Below are 19,881 nucleotides of genomic sequence, written 5' to 3'. Positions count from 1 at the left end.
GCATTCCCTATACCTACCAGCCTTTCCTTTTACCATAACAGGAATGTACTTTCTCTGGATTCTCGTTATCTCCTTTCTGAAGGCTTCCCACTTTCCAGCCGTCCCTTTACCTGCAAACATCTGTCCCCAATCAGCTTTTCAAAGTTCTTGCCCTATACTTTCAAAATTGGCCTTTCTCCAATTTAGAACTTCAACCTTTAGATCTAATCTATCCTTTTCCATCATTATTTTAAATTAATAGAATTATGGTCACTGGCCCCAAAGTACTCCCCCACTGACACCTCCGTCACCTGCCCTGCCTTATTTCCCAAGAGTAGGTCAAGTTTTTGCACCTTCTCTAGTAGTACATCCACATATTGAATCAGAAAATTGTCTTGTACACACTTAACAAATTCCTTTCTATCTAAACCCTTAACACTATGACAGTCCCAGTCTATGTCTGGAAAGTTAAAATCCCCTACTATGACCACCCTATTTTTCTTACAGACAGCTAAGGTCTCCTTACAAGTTTGTTTCTCAATTTCCCTTTGACTTTTAGGCGGTCTATAATGCAATCCCAATAAGGTGATCATCCCTTGTTTATTTCTCCGTTCCACCTAAATAACTTCCCTGGATGTATTTTGGGAATATCCTCCCACAGCACAGCTATAATGCTATCCCTTTTCAAAAATGCCACTCCCTCTCCTCTCTTGCCTCCCTTTCTGTCCTTCCTGTAGCATTTGTATCCTGGAATATTAAGCTGCCTGTCCTGCCCATCCCTGAGCCATGTTTCTGTAATTGCTATGATATCCCAGTCCCAGGTTCCTAACCATGCCCTGAGTTCATCTGCCTTCCCTGTTAGGCCCCTTGCATTGAAATAAATGCAGTTTAATTTATTAGTCCTACCTTGTCCCTGACTGTTTGACTCGCTTCTGTTCTCAACTGTACCAGTCTCCGATTGATCTCTTTCCTCACTATCTCCCTGGGTCCCAACCCCACCCCCACCTTACTAGTTTAAATCCTCCCGAGCAGCTCTAGTAAATCTCCCTGCCAGTATATTCGTCCCCTTCCAATTTAGGTGCAAACCATCTTCTTGGACAGGTCACTTCTACCCCTAAAGAGATTCCAATAGTCCAAAAATGTGAATCCTTCTCCCATACACCAGCTGCTCAGCCATGCATTCATCTGCTCTACCCTCCTATTCCTGCCCTTACTAGTTCGTAGCACTGGGTGTAGTCTAGATATTACTACTCTCAAGGGCCTCCTTTTTAAATTCCTACCTGGCTCTCTGAGATTCTGAAGGGAGATTACAACCTTTTCCTTTCCTATGCCGTTGGTTCCAATGTGGACAATGACCTCTTGCTGGCCCCTCTTCCCCTTGAGAACATTCTGCATCCTCTCTGAGGCATCCTTGATCCTGGCACCAGGGAAACAACACACCATTCTGCTTTTTCGCTGCTGGCCACAGAAATGTTTGTCTGTATCTCAGACTAGAGAGACCCCTAACACAATTGATCTCTTAGAACCCGACATACCCCTCATTGTATTAGAGCCAGTCTGAATACCAGAAACTTGGCTGTTCATGCTATGTTCCCCTGAGAATCCATCACCCTGTACATTTTCCAAAACAGCATACTTGTTTGAAATGGGTATAGCCACAGAAGGCTCCTGCGCTAGCTGCCTACCTCTCTTACCTTTCCTGGAGTTAACCCATTTATGTGACTGTATCTGAGACTCTTGTTTTCCACACACACACACCCCCCCCCCCCATAACTGCCATCCATGCCATCCATCACATACTGTTGCTGTTGCAAATTCTTCATTGCTTCTAACTGTCTCTCCAACCGATCCATTCGATCTGATGAGATCCGCAACCAACAGCATTTATTGTAGATATAATCCGCAGTAACCCTTAAACTCTCTTTAAACTCCGACATCTGACAAGAAGCGCATATCACTCTATTAAAGGCCATTTTTGCTCCTTCACAATCTACACACCCAGAAAATAACACCGTCCTATTCCTCTCCAAAACACTACCCCAGGTTAAATTAATAGTTATGGCTTATATTTTAAGTTTAATCAAGAGTCATATCTCAAAAAACATAAAATCGAAAAAGAACCCACCCTACTCACTACTGCAGACTCTCTGTAGGGCACACTTAAAAACAATACTCTTACCTGCTTCTGTGCTGTGAACTTCTCCCAAACATTTCCTCCAAGATCATTTGTGAATGTCACTGTTTGCTAATTTTCTCAGACGCACTCCGATGTCCAGCGATACATGAATTCAAACAGCAAAGGCAGTAACTGCGCAGGTTCACCGTGTCAGTCTCTCTCCCCCCTCTCTCTCTCTCCCCCCTCTCTCTCTCTCCCCCCTCTCTCTCTCTCCCCCCTCTCTCTCTCTCTCCCCCCCTCTCTCTCTCTCCCCCCCTCTCTCTCTCCCCCCCCCCCCCCCCCCCAACGTTCCAAAACATTGCAACAGCTTATACAACAGTGGTTGCTGCTCCTGAAATTTAAGGAAATCACCTCCAAACCGGCCAAGGAGTGGCAGGTGGAGTTTAATTTAGGTAAATGTGAGGTCCTGCATTTTGGAAAGCAAATCAAGGCAGGGCCGATATACTTAATGGTATGAATAGGCGGGGTATTGCTAAACAAAGAGATCTTGGATTGCAGGTTCAAAGTTCCTTGAAAGCGGAGTCACAGATATACAGGGTAATGAAGAAGGCATTTGGCATGCTTGCCTTTATTCGTCAGTGCATTGAATATAGGAGTTTGGAAGCCATAGTGCAGCTGTACAGATTATTGGTTAGGCCAGTATTGGAATACTGCATACAATTCTGGACTCGCAGCTATAGGAAGGATGTTGTGAAACTTGAAAGGGTTCAGAAAAGATTTCCAAGGATTCAAAGTTTGTGCGAAGATTTGTAGCTTGGGTGCTCGTTGTTGTGGTTCTGTTCGCCAAGTTGGGAATTTGTGTTGCAGGCGTTTCGTCCCCTGTCTAGGTGACCTCCTCAGTGCTTGGGAGCTCCTGTGAACCGCTTCTGTGATCTCTTCTCCGGCATTTATAGTGGTTTGAATCTGCCACTTCCGGTTGTCAGTTCCAGCTATCCGATGCAGTGGCCGGTATATTGGGTCCAGGTTAATGTGCTTATTGATTGAATCTGTGGATGAGTGCCATTTCTCTAGGAATTCCCTGGCTGTTCTCTGTTTGACTTGTCCTATAATAGTGGTGTTGTCCCAGTCAAACTCGTGTGGCTCCTAAGGATAGCTGGTTGTGTCGTTTCGTGGGACAACGCTACTATTATAGGACAAGCCAAACAGAGAACAGCCAGGGAATTCCTAGAGGCATGGCACTCATCCACAGACTCTATGAACAAACACATCGACCTGGACCCAATATACCGGCCACTGCTGCAGACAGCTGGAACTGACTACCGGAAGCGGCAGATTCAAACCACTATAAATGCCGGAGAAAAGATCACAGAAGCGCTTCACAGGAGGCTCCCAAGCACTGAGGATGTCACCTAGACAGGGGACGAAACGTCTGCAACACACATTCCCAGCTCGGCGAACAGAACCACAACATTTCCAAGGATGTTGCCAGGTTTGGAGAGTTTGAGCTATAGGGAAAGGCTGAATAGGCTGGGGCTGTTTTTTGATGCATGACAAGGACTCAAAAAACATTAAAAACATCGTTATCCTACCTGCAGGCAAAGGACATTTGACAGTCATTTTAAACCGAACAGACTAAATTGAGAAAGCAAACGCACTTGCAGATATGGACACTTACCAACAGGTGGTGATAGACCTGACCATAGAACTACAGAACCGAATCATAGCCTTACTCAAAAACTTCAGAAATCTGGAGAATTAAGCTAGACAGGCTTCCAAAGAATGAAGCCAGATGGATCCATTAATACTTCTGTGGATTACCCAAAATACGCAAAACAGGAGCCTTCTCTCTCCACCCTCCCCCCCCCAGACCCATAGTCTTGCTACCTGGAACGTCAATGTACAGATTAGTCCAGGAACTACACCAAAGACTAAAAGACTCAGTAGAAACTCACTCCATTCCATCCCCTCCACCCGAGAATTCCTGAACACCATCAAAGACACCAAGCTAGAAGAGGATGAAATAATGGTCTCCTTTGACGTATCAGCCCTGTTCACATCCATCAATATCAACCTGGCCTAAGAAACACTACACTATTAGAAGAATCAAAGACACATACACCAAACACCACCAAATTAATCGGCAAGGACAATATCGTCAAGCTTGTGGACCTATGCCTCACCACCCACTTCACTTTCAATAACAAAACCTACTGACAAACCAATGGAACATCCATGGGATCTCTGATATCAGGGTTCTTAGCTGAGGCAGTAATGCAGGGACTCTAACAAACAGCTCTGCCAACCATCCAACCCAAACTTTAGGTCTGCTACATAAATGACACCTTTTGTGATCACTAAACTAAGCAAATTAGAAGAAACCTTCAAGACCATCAATAATATCCTTATTGGCATAAAATTCACAAAAGAGGAGGAAAATAACAACAAACTGCCATTTCTAAATGTCGCAGTAGAACGAACAGTCAATGGGGAACTTCAAACCAGCATTATACAGGAAAATACACATATGGACCGAATACTGAACTACAGAAACAATCATCCCAATACCTGTAAACAAAGCTGCATTAGAACATTATTTGAACAAGCTACCACAAACTGCAGCACAGAAACTATGAAGAGCAGAGGAAAGTCGCCTGTACGGTGTATTCAAAAAGAATGGGTACCTAATGAACACAGTCAGCTGGTTTCTCAGCAACAAACCCAAACAAGCAGACAAAATGCGCCCAGAAACCCTAGCCACTCTCCCCTATATTAAACATCTCTGAAATGACTGCCAGACTACTCAGACCTCTTGGCATCATGGCAGTCCACAAACTCACCAAAACACTAAAGCAGCAGCTAATGAATTTGAAAGACCCTATACAGCAAAAGGAACGTCTTTTACAAAATACCGTGCAAGAACTGTAACACACTACATTGCACAGACAGGCAGAAAACTAGCCACCAGGATACATTAATATCAACTACCCATTCTCACTAGTATCCTTACATACGGATGAGGAAGGACACTGCTTTGACTGGGTTAACACATCCATCCCAGAACAAGCCAAACATAGACACTCGTGAGATTTCCTCGAAGCACGGCGTTCCAACCAGAACTCTTATCAACAAACACATTGATTTGGACCCCATTTTCCACCCTCTGAGAAAAACAACAGGAAATGACATCACCAACCCAAGAAAACCTCAACAAAAATAGAAAGCAGGGCATGACACCAGTGCTTCGCCGGATATCACCTAGTATCGTGATGAAATGTCTGAAAACAAACCTTCCAGCTCAGCAAGCAAACTTACCTCCATATAGAAGGCATGGTTGTGGGCGACACTAAAATTAGTGGCTGAGTAGACAGATTTGATCAAAGGGATCTTGATCAAATGGGTCAGTGGGCTGAGAAATGGGAGATTTAATTCAATCTGGATAAGTGCATGGTGTTGCAATTTGGGACAGCAAACAAAGGTAGGGCTTATATAGCTAATGGTCGGACCCAAGGTGGTGGTGTAAAACAGAGGGTCCTAGGTGTACAGGTATATAATTCTTTGAAGTTTGCATCTTATATATACAGGGTGGTCAAAAAGGTATTTGGTATGCTTGCTTTCATTGCTTAGTCCCTTGAGTAAAGGAGTTGGGAAGCCATGTTGAGGTTGTATAGGACATTGGTGAGACCTGTTCTGGGATACTGTGTCCAGTTCTGGTTGTCCAATTATAGGATGGATTTTGCCAAGTTGGAAGGGATTCGGAAGAGATTTACCAGGATATCGCTGGGTATGGAAGATTAGAGTTATAAAGAAAGGCTGGACCCTTTTCCACTGGAGGATAGAAGGTTGAGAGGCAACCTCATACATATGAGAGATATAAATAGAGTTTATGGTATTTGTCTCTTTCCTAGGATTGGGGATTTCAAGACTAGGGGGCATAGTTTTAAAGTGAGAGAAACGAGATTTTAAAAAGACATGAGAGGCCTTTTTTTTTTACAGAAGTTGACTTGCACGTGGAATTAACCTCCTGAGGAGGTTGTGGATGCGGGTACAATTACAACATTTATAAGACATTGGATAGATGCATGAAAAGGAAACATTTGGAGGGATATGAGCTAGAAGGTTTGTTTTGGATGATGTTCTGCATGGATTAGCTGGACTGAAGAGTCTGTTACGGTGCTGTATGACTCTGTGACCAAAAATCTTAATGTCTGCACAACCGAGCTTCAAGTTGTTTATTGTGGACTTGACTCAAAAACTAGGTCATTTGTGTATTTAATATTCTCCTGCCTGTCTTTGCAGCTGGCCTATTGTGTGGTGCAGTTCCTTGAGAAAGATAGCAGCCTCACAGAGCCAGTGAGTACAAAATTCTATCTTCAAAACCATGTGTAGCTGTTCTGAAACATGCATCTATTCTTTGGCCAATATTTTGTTACCTCTTACCTGTATTCGGTGATTTTTGCTTTGTGCAATCAATTCAAAATGTGCCAAATTCTCCATTTTGTTTCCTGTGAAGGATGATAGGATTGCATTGAAAGCAAATCTTTGGCTGTTATTCACACTCACGGATGTTTGAGTCCTCCACATGCAACCCCTTCCCCATGTGTGCCCACACTCATTTGATGCACATGCCCACCTTCTGCCTCTATCTCTGCTCACAAGCACCAATTTCGTGAGCATGTTCTCTGTATCTTAGCTTAATTATTAGTGAGCAGCCTAGGCTAGATTTCACACTGGGGAGTGAAAATTCTCTCATCTTCCATAATTTTGCTGTTGTTCAAGGTGTTTCTGCAATCTGTTGGGGGCTACAAGGAGGATGGGATTTATTTTTAAATATCAGATTTTGAACATGGTTCTCCCTGGGTCAAAGGTCTGATTCTTGTGGTCACTGGTGCTTCTGATACAGTTCTGACTCCTGGAGCTTGGCTACTAATGTTAAGTGCCTGCTGATATAGTTCTGGCTGTAGGATACATTAATTTCTAGTCTTGATTACAAATCCAGTCAAATGTGTTCACCTTGCTTCTTAATATCTGCCTTTTGAATTAATTTTCCTGAACAGCATATTCTCACTCTGCCTGGTTGGGGAGAAGCAGTTTTCAGGTTTTCTCCTTGTTCTCACTATGACTAATTTGACAGTCACATGAATTGTTTTTGAAAATCTGTTTTCCCCAATGCACATACTTTCAAGTATGTTCTGTAATGTATGGGAAAGAGGAATGTTGAACGTGTTTAGTTCTGGATGTTGTGACGCCCCATCAAGTGCATTATCCTGTTGCCGAACCACCTGCTGTGCATTTCCTGTTCTCATTTCTCCCAGGTTTCTGATCTCTTATCCCTAAAATGTGAAGATGGCTTATGGTCTGCTTTATTTTTACCTCAGGTGATCGTAGGCTTGCTCAAGTTCTGGCCAAAAACACACAGTCCAAAGGAAGTGATGTTTCTGAATGAACTGGAAGAAATTCTCGATGTCATTGAGCCTTCGGAATTTGTGAAAGTAATGGAACCTCTGTTTCGACAGCTCGCCAAATGTGTGTCCAGTCCACATTTTCAGGTAACCCAAGCAGTCAAATATTCAGAAGTGCCTCTGCTATGGAATGTGGAAGTATTTGGTCACAGAGCTTAACAGCACGGAAACAGACCCTTCAGTCCAACTTGTCCATGTTGACCAGATATCCTAAATTAATCTAGTCATTTGGCCCACTTGCCTCTAATGCCTTGCTATTCATTATACCAGTCCAGATGCCTTTTAAAAGTTGTAATTGTACCAGCCTATTCCAGCTCATGGTAGCTCATTCCATATATGCACCACCCTCTGCGTGAAAAGTTGCCCCTTATTCTTTTTCAATCTTTCCTTCTCATCCTAAACTGATGCCCTCTAGCTCTGGGCTTCCCTATCCTGCAGGAAAGACCTTGGCTATTCGCCCTATCCATGCCCCTCACAATTTTATAAACTTATACAAGGCCCTCTGCTCCAGGGAAAACAGCCCCAGCCTATTCAGCTCCCTGTAGTTCAAATCCTCCAACCCTGGCAACATCCTTGTAAACCTTCTATGAACCCTTTCAAGTTTAACAACATCTTTTCCTTAGCAGGGAGACTAGAATTGAATGTAGAAGAGTGCAGGACAGGCATATTTCTGTGAAAATGAAGGACAGTAATGGCAGAATTCGGGAACCTTAGATGACAGGAAATTATCAGTTAATCGGGATAAAAAAGAAGCATACCTAAGTTCTCGGCAACTAAAAACAGATGAAGTCTTTGAAGAATGTAGAGAAAGTAGGAAGGAATTCAAGCAGGGGGTTAGGAGGACTGAAAGGATATATGAAATGTCCTTGGCCAGCAGTGTTAAGGAGAATCCCAAAGCATTTTATACATATATTAGGAGCAAGAGGGTAGCTATGGAAAGAATAGGCCCACTCAGGGTCCATGGAGGAAGGTTGTGTGGAACCAGAAGAAATCAGTGAGATCCTTAATGAGCCCTTTACATCAAGATTCAGCAAAGAAAGGGACATTGAAGTCAGGGAAAAGTCCATGAATACTTTTGGGCAGGTCATCATAACGAAGAGTGTTTAGAAGTACGTTAAGGTAAACAAGTCCCTAAGGCCAGATAGGATCTATCCCACAATACTGTGGGAGAGATGGGAGGAAATAACAGATATCTTTGCATCCTCTTGGGCCTTGGGTGAGATTGCAGAGGACTGGAGAAGGGCCAGTGTAGATCCTTTATTTAAGAAAGGAAACAGATATTCCAGGTAATTACTGGTGACTAAGCCTGACGTCAGTGGTGTGGAAGCTGTTGGAGAATATACAGAGACATGGCTTATTCACATTTAGAAGGGAATGGACCTATTAGTGATAGGCAGCGTGAGTTTGTGCGGGGACGATCATGTCTCATCAATATAGAACATAGAACAATACAGCACAGAACAGGCCCTTCGGCCCACGATGTTGTGCCGAACTCTAACTTAGATTAAGCACCCATCCATGTACCTATCCAAATGCCGCTTAAAGGTCGCCAATGATTCTGACTCTACCACTCCCACGGGCAGCGCATTCCATGCCCCCACCACTCTCTGGGTAAAGAACCCACCCCTGACATCTCCCCTATACCTTCCACCCTTCACTTTAAATTTATGTCCCCTTGTAACACTCTGTTGTACCCAGGGAAAAAGTTTCTGACTGTCTACTCTATCTATTCCTCTGATCATCTTATAAACCTCTATCAAGTCACCCCTCATCCTTCGCAGTTCCAACGGGAAAAGGCCGAGAACTCTCAACCTATCCTCGTACGACCTATTCTCCATTCCAGGCAACATCCTGGTAAATCTTCTCTGCACCCTCTCCAAAGCTTCCACATCTTTCCTAAAGTGAGGCGACCAGAACTGCACACAGTACTCCAACTGTGGCCTAACCAAAGTCCTGTACAATTGATTTGAGTTTTTTGAGGAAGTGACACAATAATTGAAGGGGGAAGGATAGTGCATGTTGTCTGAATGGACTTCAGTGAGGCATTTGATAAGGTACCTCATGGTAGGCTGGTACAAAAGGCAGAGTTTCATGGGATCCGGGGTGAGCTGGCTAAATGGATACAAAACTTAGTCACAGAAGACAGAGTAGCACTGGAATGGTGCTTTTCAGAATGGCGATCAATAATTAGTGGTTTTCTGTGGGGATCAGTGCTGGCACCTTTGTTTGGGTATATAAATGAACTGGAGGAAACTATCCCTAAGTTTGCAGATGACGCCAAAATTGGCAGAGTTGCAGAGAATGAAGACGATTGTCAGAAGATGCAGCTTTCTTTACACAGTGGTGGGTGCATGGAATGCATGCCAGCAGTGGTAGTAGAGTCAGATACATTAGGGACATTTAAACGACTCTTGGATAGGCACATGGGTGATAGTACATTGAAGGGTATATAGGTTAGTTTGATCCTAGAATACGATAAAAAGTTGGCACAACGTCGAGGGCTTATATTGTGCTGTACTGTTCTATGTTCTAGATGCAGAGCAATGACAGAGGGAGTTTAGTCCAGACAGATGTGAGATGGTGCATGTTGGAAGATCAAATTCAGGTGCAAATTATACAATAAATGGCAGAACCCTTGGGCGCATTGACATACAGAGGAATATGGGCAGACAGGTCCATGGATTCCTGAAAGTAGCAACACAAATGGATAAGGTGGTCAAGAAGGCATAGCGCACTAGCCTTCATCAACCAGGGCATCGAATATAAAAGTTGGCAAGTTGTGTTACATCTGTTTAAAACTTTAGTTAGGCCACGTTGGGAATATAGTGTGCAGTTCTAGTCACCACGCTACCAGGAGGATGTCTATGCTTTGGAGAGGGTGCATAGAAGGTTTACTCGGATGTTGCCTGATGTGGATGGTTTCAATTATGAAGAGAGGTTGGATAAACTTGGATTGTTTTCACTGGAAAGACAAAGGCTGAGAAGTAACATGATTAGAGGTCTAGAAAATTGAGGCACAGATAGGGTGGATAGTCAGAAGCTTTTTCCTAGGGTGGAATGGTCAACTACAAGAGGGCACAGATTCAAGGTGAGAGGGGTAAAGTTTAGGGAAGAATTTGTAAGGAGTAATTCTCGCACATAGGGTAGTGGGTCCCTGGAATGCATTGCCAGTGGAGATGGTTGAAGCAAGCACATTAACAATGTTTAAGGTGTGTCTTGATAGATACATAAATCTGAGGTGAACAGAAGAATGGAAACCGCACATGGGCCATAAATAGTGTGTCTAAATAAAAATGGGCACAGGCTTGGTAGGCTGAAGGGCCTGTTCCTGTGCTGTATTGTATCTATCTTGTATTATATAATTTCCTTTCTAATCAAAGTAAAATAGCCAGTTTTTTTTATTTCCATGTTAGCATTGGTTTTCTTGTATGTCCTGCTTCCCACTTCAGTCTTCGTTTCCATTGTTGCTATGAAAAGAGACATTGATCTGAATAGCCAAGTGTGTTATGATGATGCTGTAGCCTTTCATTCCTGACTTGGAAGAGTATGGCTGTGATCTAGAGTACTGTATGTTGTGGTTATTAGACTGATTCTTAGACGATTCTGAATCTCTCCTGTCTTCGTCCTTTGCTGCCATTTTTCTATTCATCTGTGGGATGTGAGCGTCACTGGTTAGGCCAACATTTTCTGACCGTCCCTAGTTGCTCTTGAGATGGTTGTGGTGAACTGTCATCTTGAACCACTATAGCAGACCCACAACAATGTTGAAGAGGAAGTTCAGGATTTTGAAACAGCAACACTGATGGAATGCATTATAGTTCCGAGTCAAGATGGTGAATGGCTTTGAGGAGATCTTGCAGGTGGTGGTGTTCCCTTGTATCTGATGTCTTTGTCTTCTCGATGGAAGAAATTACATGTTTGGAAGGTGTTATCTAAGGACTTGACCTTTGGCTGAAATTCTTGATTTGGACGTTGCAGTAACCTGTTGTTGAGCCAAGCCATATAAGTGGCCCACTGTGTCATACATGTTTGTGAACTAAGTACTTTTAATGTACTGATGTTAGTTGTCCTGTTTCAGGTGGCAGAGCGTGCTCTCTATTATTGGAACAATGAGTATATCATGAGTTTGATCAGTGATAATGCGGCCAAGATCCTCCCTATAATGTTCCCTGCACTCTACAAAAACTCTAAAAGTCATTGGAACAAGTAAGTCTATCTTCAATTCCCAGTTTTGTACCTGATTCTATAAGTTAGAAACATAGAAAACAGGAGCAGGAGTAGGCCTTTTGATCCTGCCTTGCCAGTCAGTATTATCATGCCTGATCATCCAATTCAGTATCCGATTCTTGCTTTCTCCTAATCCCTTTTGAACCTTTTAGCCCTAAGAACTATATCCACCTCCTCCTTGACAGCATTCAGTGTCTTGTTCTTGACCACACTGTGTGGCAGTGTGTTCCATAGGCTCATCATTCTCTGCCTAAAGAAATTTCTCCTCATGTCAGTCTTAAGAGACTGTGACCCTGATTCTGGACCCCCTTCCCCAGTCATCAGGAACATTGTTCCTGCATTTCTTCTGTCTCTAATCCTGTTAAGAATTTTGTAGGTTTTGATTAGATAACCCCCGATTCTCAAGCCCATTGAATATAGTCTTAACTAATCCAGTCTCTTCATACATCAGTTCTGTCATCCCAGGGATTGTTGCACTCTCTCCATAGCCAGAATGTCCATCCTCTGATAAGGAGACCAAAACAGTACTCTGTTCTGCTCTCACCAATACCCTATACAATTGCAACAAGGCATCCCTGTTTCTGGGCTAGAATTCTCTTACTTTGAAGGCCAGCATACCATTTGCCGCCTGCTGCACCTGCATGCTTGCTTCCAGCAACTGATGTACAAGGACACCCCAGATTTTATTGCACCTCCCCATTTTCTAATCTATCACCACTTAGATAATCCACCTTCCTGTGTTTGCTGTGGGTAACATCAGATTTATTGACATTACACTTCATCTGCCATGCATGTGCCCACTCAGCTTGCTAAATCATACTGAAACATGTTTGCATCATCCTCTCAGCTCCCCCTCCCCAGGTTTGTGTTGTTTGCAAATGTGGAAATATTACATTTAGTTCCCTCATCCAAATCATTAATACATATTGTGAATAGCTGGGGTCCAAGCTCTGATCCCTGCAATACCCCACTAGTCTTGGAAAAAGACCAGTTTCTTCACACTCTTCAGTTCCTCTCTGCCAGTCAGTTTTTTTTCTTAATCCATGTCAGTACACACCCCAGTATTGTGTGCTTTTATTTGAGATCTCAGAATTTCGTCAGCCAGAGGGTGGTTAATCTGTAGACGTCATTGCCACAGAATGCTGTCAAGCCCATGACATTGTGTGTATTTAAGACAGAGAGAAGTTCTTGATTACTAAGGGGATCACTGATTATGGGGAGAAGGAAAGAAAATGGGGTTGAGAAATATCAACCATGATTAAGTGGCAGAGCAGACTCCATGGGCTGAATGGCCTAATTCTGCGTCTGAATCTTTTGGTCTCATGTATTATAGAATCCCTACAGTGTTGATATAGGCCCTTCGACCCAACAAGTCCACACCAACGCTCAGAGTATCCCACCCAAACCCATTCCCCTATATTTACCCCTGACTAATGTGCCTAACCTCCAAATGCCTGAACACTACGGGCAATTTAGCATGGCCAATTCACTAACCTGCACATCTTTGGATTGTGGGAGGAAACTGGAGCACCCGGAGGAAACCCACGCAGACACTGGGAGAATGTGCAAACTCCATACAGACAGTTGCCTGAGGCTGGAATCAAACCTGGGTGCCTAGTGCTGTGAGGCAACAGTGCTAACCACTGAGCCACCATGCCAAGTCCAAGTCAGTCATGTACTCTGGCTTCCCCACATCAACTTTACTAGTTACACCCTCAAATAAGAATTCCAGTAGATTTGCTGAGCATAACTTATTTCCTTTTCTCTTTCATAAATCCATGCTTACTCTGTCCAATCCTGTCACTGTTTTCCAAGTGCTTTGCTAATAAATCTTATTGTCTCTGGCATTTTCTCCACCACAGATTTTAAGCGAACTGGTCTATGATTCACCATTTTTGTTTTACCTTTTTTAAATAAGTGGAGTTACATTTGTAATCCTGTCAACCATAGGAACTGTTTCAGAGTCTTTAAAATCTTGAAAGGTGACTGCTGATGCGTCCACTATGTCTTGGGCCACTTGTGTCGGATTACACGCAAAATTTTTCAGGAAGATATCTGACTTTAGACATGGTTGGTCCACTCACTGAAGGGACCTGAAAGTGGGGGTGGAACTGGGAGATTGGATTGAATTGTTTTGTGGGGTAGGAGAGACTTGCTGTAATCCTTTTGAATGCATTAGTATAAAACAAAGAACTGCAGATGCTGAAAGGTTGAAACAAGAAGCAAAATTGCTGGAGAAACTCAGCAAGACAGACTGCATCATTGGAGAGAAAAGAGCGTGAAAGTTTCAAGTTCAGGTGCCCCGTCTTCAGAACTGATATCTCCACAGCTGCAGCAAGACCTGAGTTTCTCCTCCAATTTCTGTTGTGGTTTGTTTCTAAACTCATTATATGCGCTTTGGAAAATATTTGCAAATGTAGTAACTGAGTAGAACAGCTGGTTGTCATTTTCTCTGATATTCCAATAAATTGTGTTATAAATGTCTTATCCTTAGTCACTTATCAATGGTTAGTTTTTTTTTTGAAATGTAGATAAAACCTGTAACAAACTGACATAATGTTAAAATGCCTTTGTTTTCTTAGGACAATCCATGGATTAATTTACAATGCATTGAAGCTATTTATGGAGATGAATCAGAAGCTGTTTGATGATTGCACTCAGCAGTACAAAGCAGAGAAACAAAAGTAAGACAATTCCACAGATTTCAATGCATTACTGTGCACAGGAGGAGGAAAAGATTGCCACTGGTATCAGTATTGAAGAGAGAACTGTACCTTTTGAAATGGTCTTTACATGTACCACACTGGGACCAGTGTCCTGGACATCACAAGTCCAAGACAACGCAGAGTGCTTTATAATAAAGAGTGAAGTGGTTCGTGTGTGATAAGATTTGGAAAGCGAAAAAAAAGTAATAGTGCAAGGGACAGTGTGTACAATTGTATGAATGCACCAGTAAGCGTAATCAGAACAGAGCAGTGTGAAAGAGTTCAGACGAAGGCAGATTTAGAAATCCAAAGATATCAGTTGACACAATCAGAAACCTTAATATGTGCAAAGGCAAGCTGAGTGAAACAGAGCTTAACAGGAAGAGTGCATCAAAAAGTCAGGTCCTTGAAGGAAGAGTAGTTAAAAAATTCTTATCTCAGTATGTGAGGCACATTCAAAAAAATAGATAAATGAGCATCACAGAGATAATTTGGTTGGATCTAACTGCAACACAGAGAGATGGTGTGAAAGGTTGGGAAATAACTGTTCCGCAGTAATACCACATTTTGTAAAGTCAGGCAGAATAGATATGGAGGTGGGATAGCTCTTATTATAAAGGAGTAATAATGACATGACATCATGAGGATTATGAGCAGGATTAGGCTATTTAGCTCATTGAGACTGCTCTGCAGTACAGTAAGGTCACATCTGATTGGACTGTGGCTTTAACTCTGATTTTCTACCTGTCCCAATAATCTTTGACTCCATTGCAGATCAAAGAACTTGAATGAAGACAACCTTGACTCCTCTCTGAAGAAAAGAATTGCACAGATACATAGCCCTGTGAGAAGAAAGTTTTCTTCACCTGTGACTTAAGTGGGAGATCCCTTATTTTTAACCTGCATTTTCTAGTTCTAGTCTCTCCCACAAGGGAAAACATCATTTTAGCATCCTCTCAGTCTCATCTGAAGGTCCTATAATCTGGAATGGATTCTCAAATTCCTGCATGTTTCAATGAGTGCCTTTCCTTCCTCTAACTTCAAACCATCCAACCTTTGCTCAACACCCAAATAAAATCTCAGCATTGTTTGAACCAATGCTTATGTAATTACATTGCTTATAGAACATTTCAGCGCAGACAGGCCCTTCGGCCCTCAATGTTGCGCTGACTTGTCATACAAATCTGAAGCCCATCTAACCTACACTATTCCATGTACGTCCATATGCTCGTCCAGTGACGACTTAAATGTACTTAAAGTTGACGAATCTAGTACCGTTGCAGGCAAAGCATTCCATACCCTTACTCTTCTGAGTAAAGAAACTACCTCTGACATCTGTCCTATATCTATCACCCCTCAATTTGAAACTATGCCCCCTCGTGCTCGCCATCACCATACTTGGAAAAAGGCTCTCCATGTCCACCCTATCTCTCTGATTATCTTATATGTCTCTATTAAGTCACCTCTCAACCTTCTCTCTAATGAAAACAGCCTCAAGTCCCTCAGCCTTTCCTCGTAAGACCTTCCCTCCATACCAGGCAACACCCTAGTAAATCTCCTCTGCACCCTTTCCAAAGCTTCCACATCCTCCTTATAATGCGGTGACCTGAACTGTACACAATACTCCAAGTGTAGCCGCACCAGAGGTTTGTAAGCTGTAGCATAACCTCATGGTTCCAGAACTCGATCCCTCTATTAATAAAAGCTAAAACACTGTATGCCTTCTTGCCACCCAGGTTGACTGGGTTGTTAACTTTCAGGGATCTGTGTACCTGGACACAGATCTCTCTGCTCATCCACACTACCAAGAATCTTAGCATTAGCCCAGTACTTTGCATTCCGGTTACTCCAATCAAAGTGAATCACCTCACACTTGTCCGCATTAAACTCCATTTGCCACCTCTCAGCCCAGCTCTGCAGCTTATCTGTAACCTACAACATCCTTCGTCACTATCCACAACTCCACCGACCTTAGGGTCGTCTGCAAATTTACTAGCCCACCCTTCTACGCCTCATCCAGGTCGTTTATAAAAATGACGAACAGCAGTGGACCCAACACCGACCCTTGCGGTACACCACTGGTAACTGGACTGCAGGATGAACATTTCCCATCAACCACCACCCTCTGTCTTCTTTCAGCAAGCCAATTACTGATCCAAACTGTTATGTATCCCACAATCCCATTCTTCTGCATTTTGTACAATAGCCTACTGTGGGGAACCTTATCGAATTCCTTGCTGAAATCCATATACACCACATCAACCGATTTACTCTCCTCTACCTGTTTGGTCACCTTCTCAAAGAACTCAATAAGGTTTGTGAGGCACGATCTACCCTTCACAAAACCGTGCTGACTATCCCTAATCAAATTATTCTTTTCTAGATGATTATAAATCCTATCTCTTATAACCTTTTCTAACACTTTACCAACAACTGAAGTATGGCTCACTGGTCTATAATTACTTGGGTCGCCTCTACTCCCCTTCTTGAACAGAGGAACCGCATTTGCTATCCTCCAGTCTTCTGGCACTATTCCTGCAGACAATTACAATTTAGAGATCAATGCCAAAGGCTCGGCAATCTCCTCCCTGGCTTCCCAGAGGATCCTTTGATAAATCACATCCGGCCCAGGGGCCTTATCTATTTTCACACGCTGCAGGATTTCTAATACCTCTTCCTTGCTTAGCAGCCTGTATCTCAGTATTGTCATTTTCTAGAGTGAATACTGTCGAAAAATATTCATTTAAGTTCTTCCCCTATCTCCTCTCACTCCACACACAACTTCCCACTCCTATCCTTGATTGGCCCTAACCTTACTCTCGTCATTCTTTTATTCCTTAAATACCTATAGAAAGCCTTAGGGTTTACCCTGATCCTATCCGCCAACAACTTCTCATGTCTCCTCCTGGCTCTTCTGAGCTCTGTCTTTAGGTCTTTCCTGGCTACCTTGTAACCCTAAAGCACGCTAACTGAGCCTTCACATCTCATCCTAACATAAGCCTTTGTCTTCCTCTTGACCAGAGATTCCACTTCCTTCGTAAACCACGTCTCCCACGCTCTACAGCTTTCTCCCTGCCTGACAGGTACGTACTTATCTAGGACACACAGGAGTTTTTCCTTGAATAAGCTCCACATTTCTAATGTGCCCATCCCCTGTAGTTTCCTTTCCCATCCTATGCTTCCTAAATCTTGCCTAATCACATCGTAATTGCCTTTCCCCCAGCTCTTGCCCAGTGGTATACACCTATCCCTTTCTATCACTAAAGTAAACATAACAGAATTGTGATCCCTATTACCAAAGTGCTCACCTATGTCCAAGTCTAACACCTGGCCGGGCTCATTACCCAGTACTAAATCTAAAGTGGCTTCGCCCCTTGTTAGCCTGTCTACATACTGTGTCAGGAAGCCCTCCTGCACACACTGGACAAAAACTGACCCATCTATAGTACTCGTACTATAGTGTTCCCAGTCAATATTTGGAAAGTTGAAGTCCCCCATGACAACTACCCTGTCTCTCTCACTCCTATCGAGAATCATCTTTGCTATCCTTTCCTCTACATCTCTGGAACTATTCGGAGGCCTATAGAAAACTCCCAACAGGGTGACCTCCTTTCCTGTTTCTAACCTCAGCCCATACTACCTCAGTTGATGAGTCTCCAAACACCCTTTCTGCAACTGTAATACTGTCCTTGACCAACAATGCCACACACGCACCCCCTTTTAACATCTTCTGTGTTCTTGCTGAAACATCTTAAAACAGCTTCTTAAAACAGGAGACCAAAACTGTATTCCAGATGTCTCACTGATACCCTATATAGTGCAGCAAACCATTTCTTTTATATCCCATTTCCCTTGCAATGCGCAATATTCCTTTTGCCTTCCTAAGCACTTGCTGTATCTGCATACAAGTTATTGTAACTTGGTACCAGGACACTTGAATCCCTCTGTACCACTGTTCTGAAATTTCTCCCCATTTTTAGTAACGTTCCACTTTTTAAAAAAATACTTCCAAAGTTGATAATTTCACATTTTCCCTCATTATATGCCATCTGCCAAGTTTTTGACTACACACTTAACCAATCTATGTCTCTTTGCAGACTCTTTGTGACCTCTTCACAACTTGCTTTCCTACATACATGGCTGGAAACCACACAATGTGCCTTAGGCCAGTGCAGGACCCACTTTGTTTCGATGGAGAAATTTGAACTTTATCTTGGTAGAAAAGAAGTTGTAGATTTGCTTACCACTCATGGACATAAATTCTTCCAGCTGATTCTCCACAAGAGGCCAAAAACAGAAGGTTATAAGCTCAGATCAAACCTTCTTTGAAGATGAGACTTCCCATTCCCAAAGCATTCCTTCAAACTCCAGTGGAACAACTTGAGACTCAGGGAGTAAGGTGAGGCTGGATGGTCTGTACTTTAGTGCTGAGTATTACAGTCAAGACATTTATTCAGGGCATGGGTTGACATATGGAATTATGTTAGTGCCATCAGAGACGTGGTTGAGGGAGGAACAGGACTGGCAACTCAACGTTCCAGATTATAGGACCTTCAGATGAGATTGGAGCAAGCAGAAGAGAAAGAGGTGTTGCAGTATTAGTTAAGGAGTCTGTTAATGCGGTTAGGAAGGATGATATCTTGGAAAGCTCTTCAAATGAGGCTTTGTGGGTAGAATTTAGGAAGAAAACAGGAGCAGTTACTTTGAAGTGAGGGTATTATCGGCTCTCAAACAGTCAGCGGCAAAAGAGGAGCAGATATGTAGATAATTCACCTGAGGTGTGTAAAAACAGTAATAGGATAATTATATTAGGGGATTTCAACTCCCCTAATGTTAATTGAGATAGTCATAGTGCAATGGGTTTCAAGGGAGTAAATTTCTTGAAATGTGTTCAGGAGAGTTTCTTTATGGCAACATGTAAAGAGTCCAACATGGGATGGCACAGTGCTGGACCGCATTCTGGAGAAAGAAGCTGGACAGCTGCTTGTAGGGCAATGGGGGAGCATTTCAGTGACAGCAACCACAATTCAGATTTCTTATGAAAAGGGAAATAGATCGTCTGCAGGGAATAATTTTGGGTTGGTGGTAAGCAGCTTTTATTAAAATGAGTCTGGATCTAGCCAAAGAAGATTGGGAACAGCTACTTCTTGGGTAAATCTACAGCAGAACGGTGCAGAGCCTTCAAAAGAAATGCAGTGTGTACAGGTCCACCATCTTCCTTTTAGGATGAAATGTCAGAGCAATAAGCCCAGAACACCCTGGATGTTGAGGGACTTCCAGGACTGAATGAGACGGAAAAGGAAGGCATTTAGTTGGTGTAAGGGGAGCAAATCAGAGGCCCTCGTGGGCAATGCAAAGTGCAGGGGCATCTTTGAAAGCAATTAAGTGAGCAAAG

The 19,881-nt window shown here is 42.9% G+C and overlaps 1 protein-coding gene across 2 annotated transcripts in view; it reads left to right on the top strand.

The window, feature by feature from the left end:
• The window catches only part of ppp2r5d (protein phosphatase 2, regulatory subunit B', delta), a 145,192-nt gene that overhangs the window by 100,576 nt on the left and 24,735 nt on the right, over positions 1 to 19,881 (top strand). For both annotated transcript variants that reach the window (XM_072550680.1, XM_072550681.1), the window contains 4 exons: positions 6,392 to 6,445; positions 7,471 to 7,641; positions 11,633 to 11,760; positions 14,364 to 14,465. In XM_072550680.1, the coding sequence (XP_072406781.1) occupies positions 6,392 to 6,445; positions 7,471 to 7,641; positions 11,633 to 11,760; positions 14,364 to 14,465 (455 nt within the window). The remainder of the gene's footprint in view (positions 1 to 6,391; positions 6,446 to 7,470; positions 7,642 to 11,632; positions 11,761 to 14,363; positions 14,466 to 19,881) is intronic.

Source organism: Chiloscyllium punctatum, chromosome 3 (assembly GCF_047496795.1).
Source record: "Chiloscyllium punctatum isolate Juve2018m chromosome 3, sChiPun1.3, whole genome shotgun sequence".
Taxonomy (NCBI): Eukaryota; Metazoa; Chordata; class Chondrichthyes; order Orectolobiformes; family Hemiscylliidae; genus Chiloscyllium; species Chiloscyllium punctatum.
The sequence above is the reverse complement of the archived record's forward strand: the minus strand, read 5'-3'. Positions and strand labels throughout refer to the sequence as shown.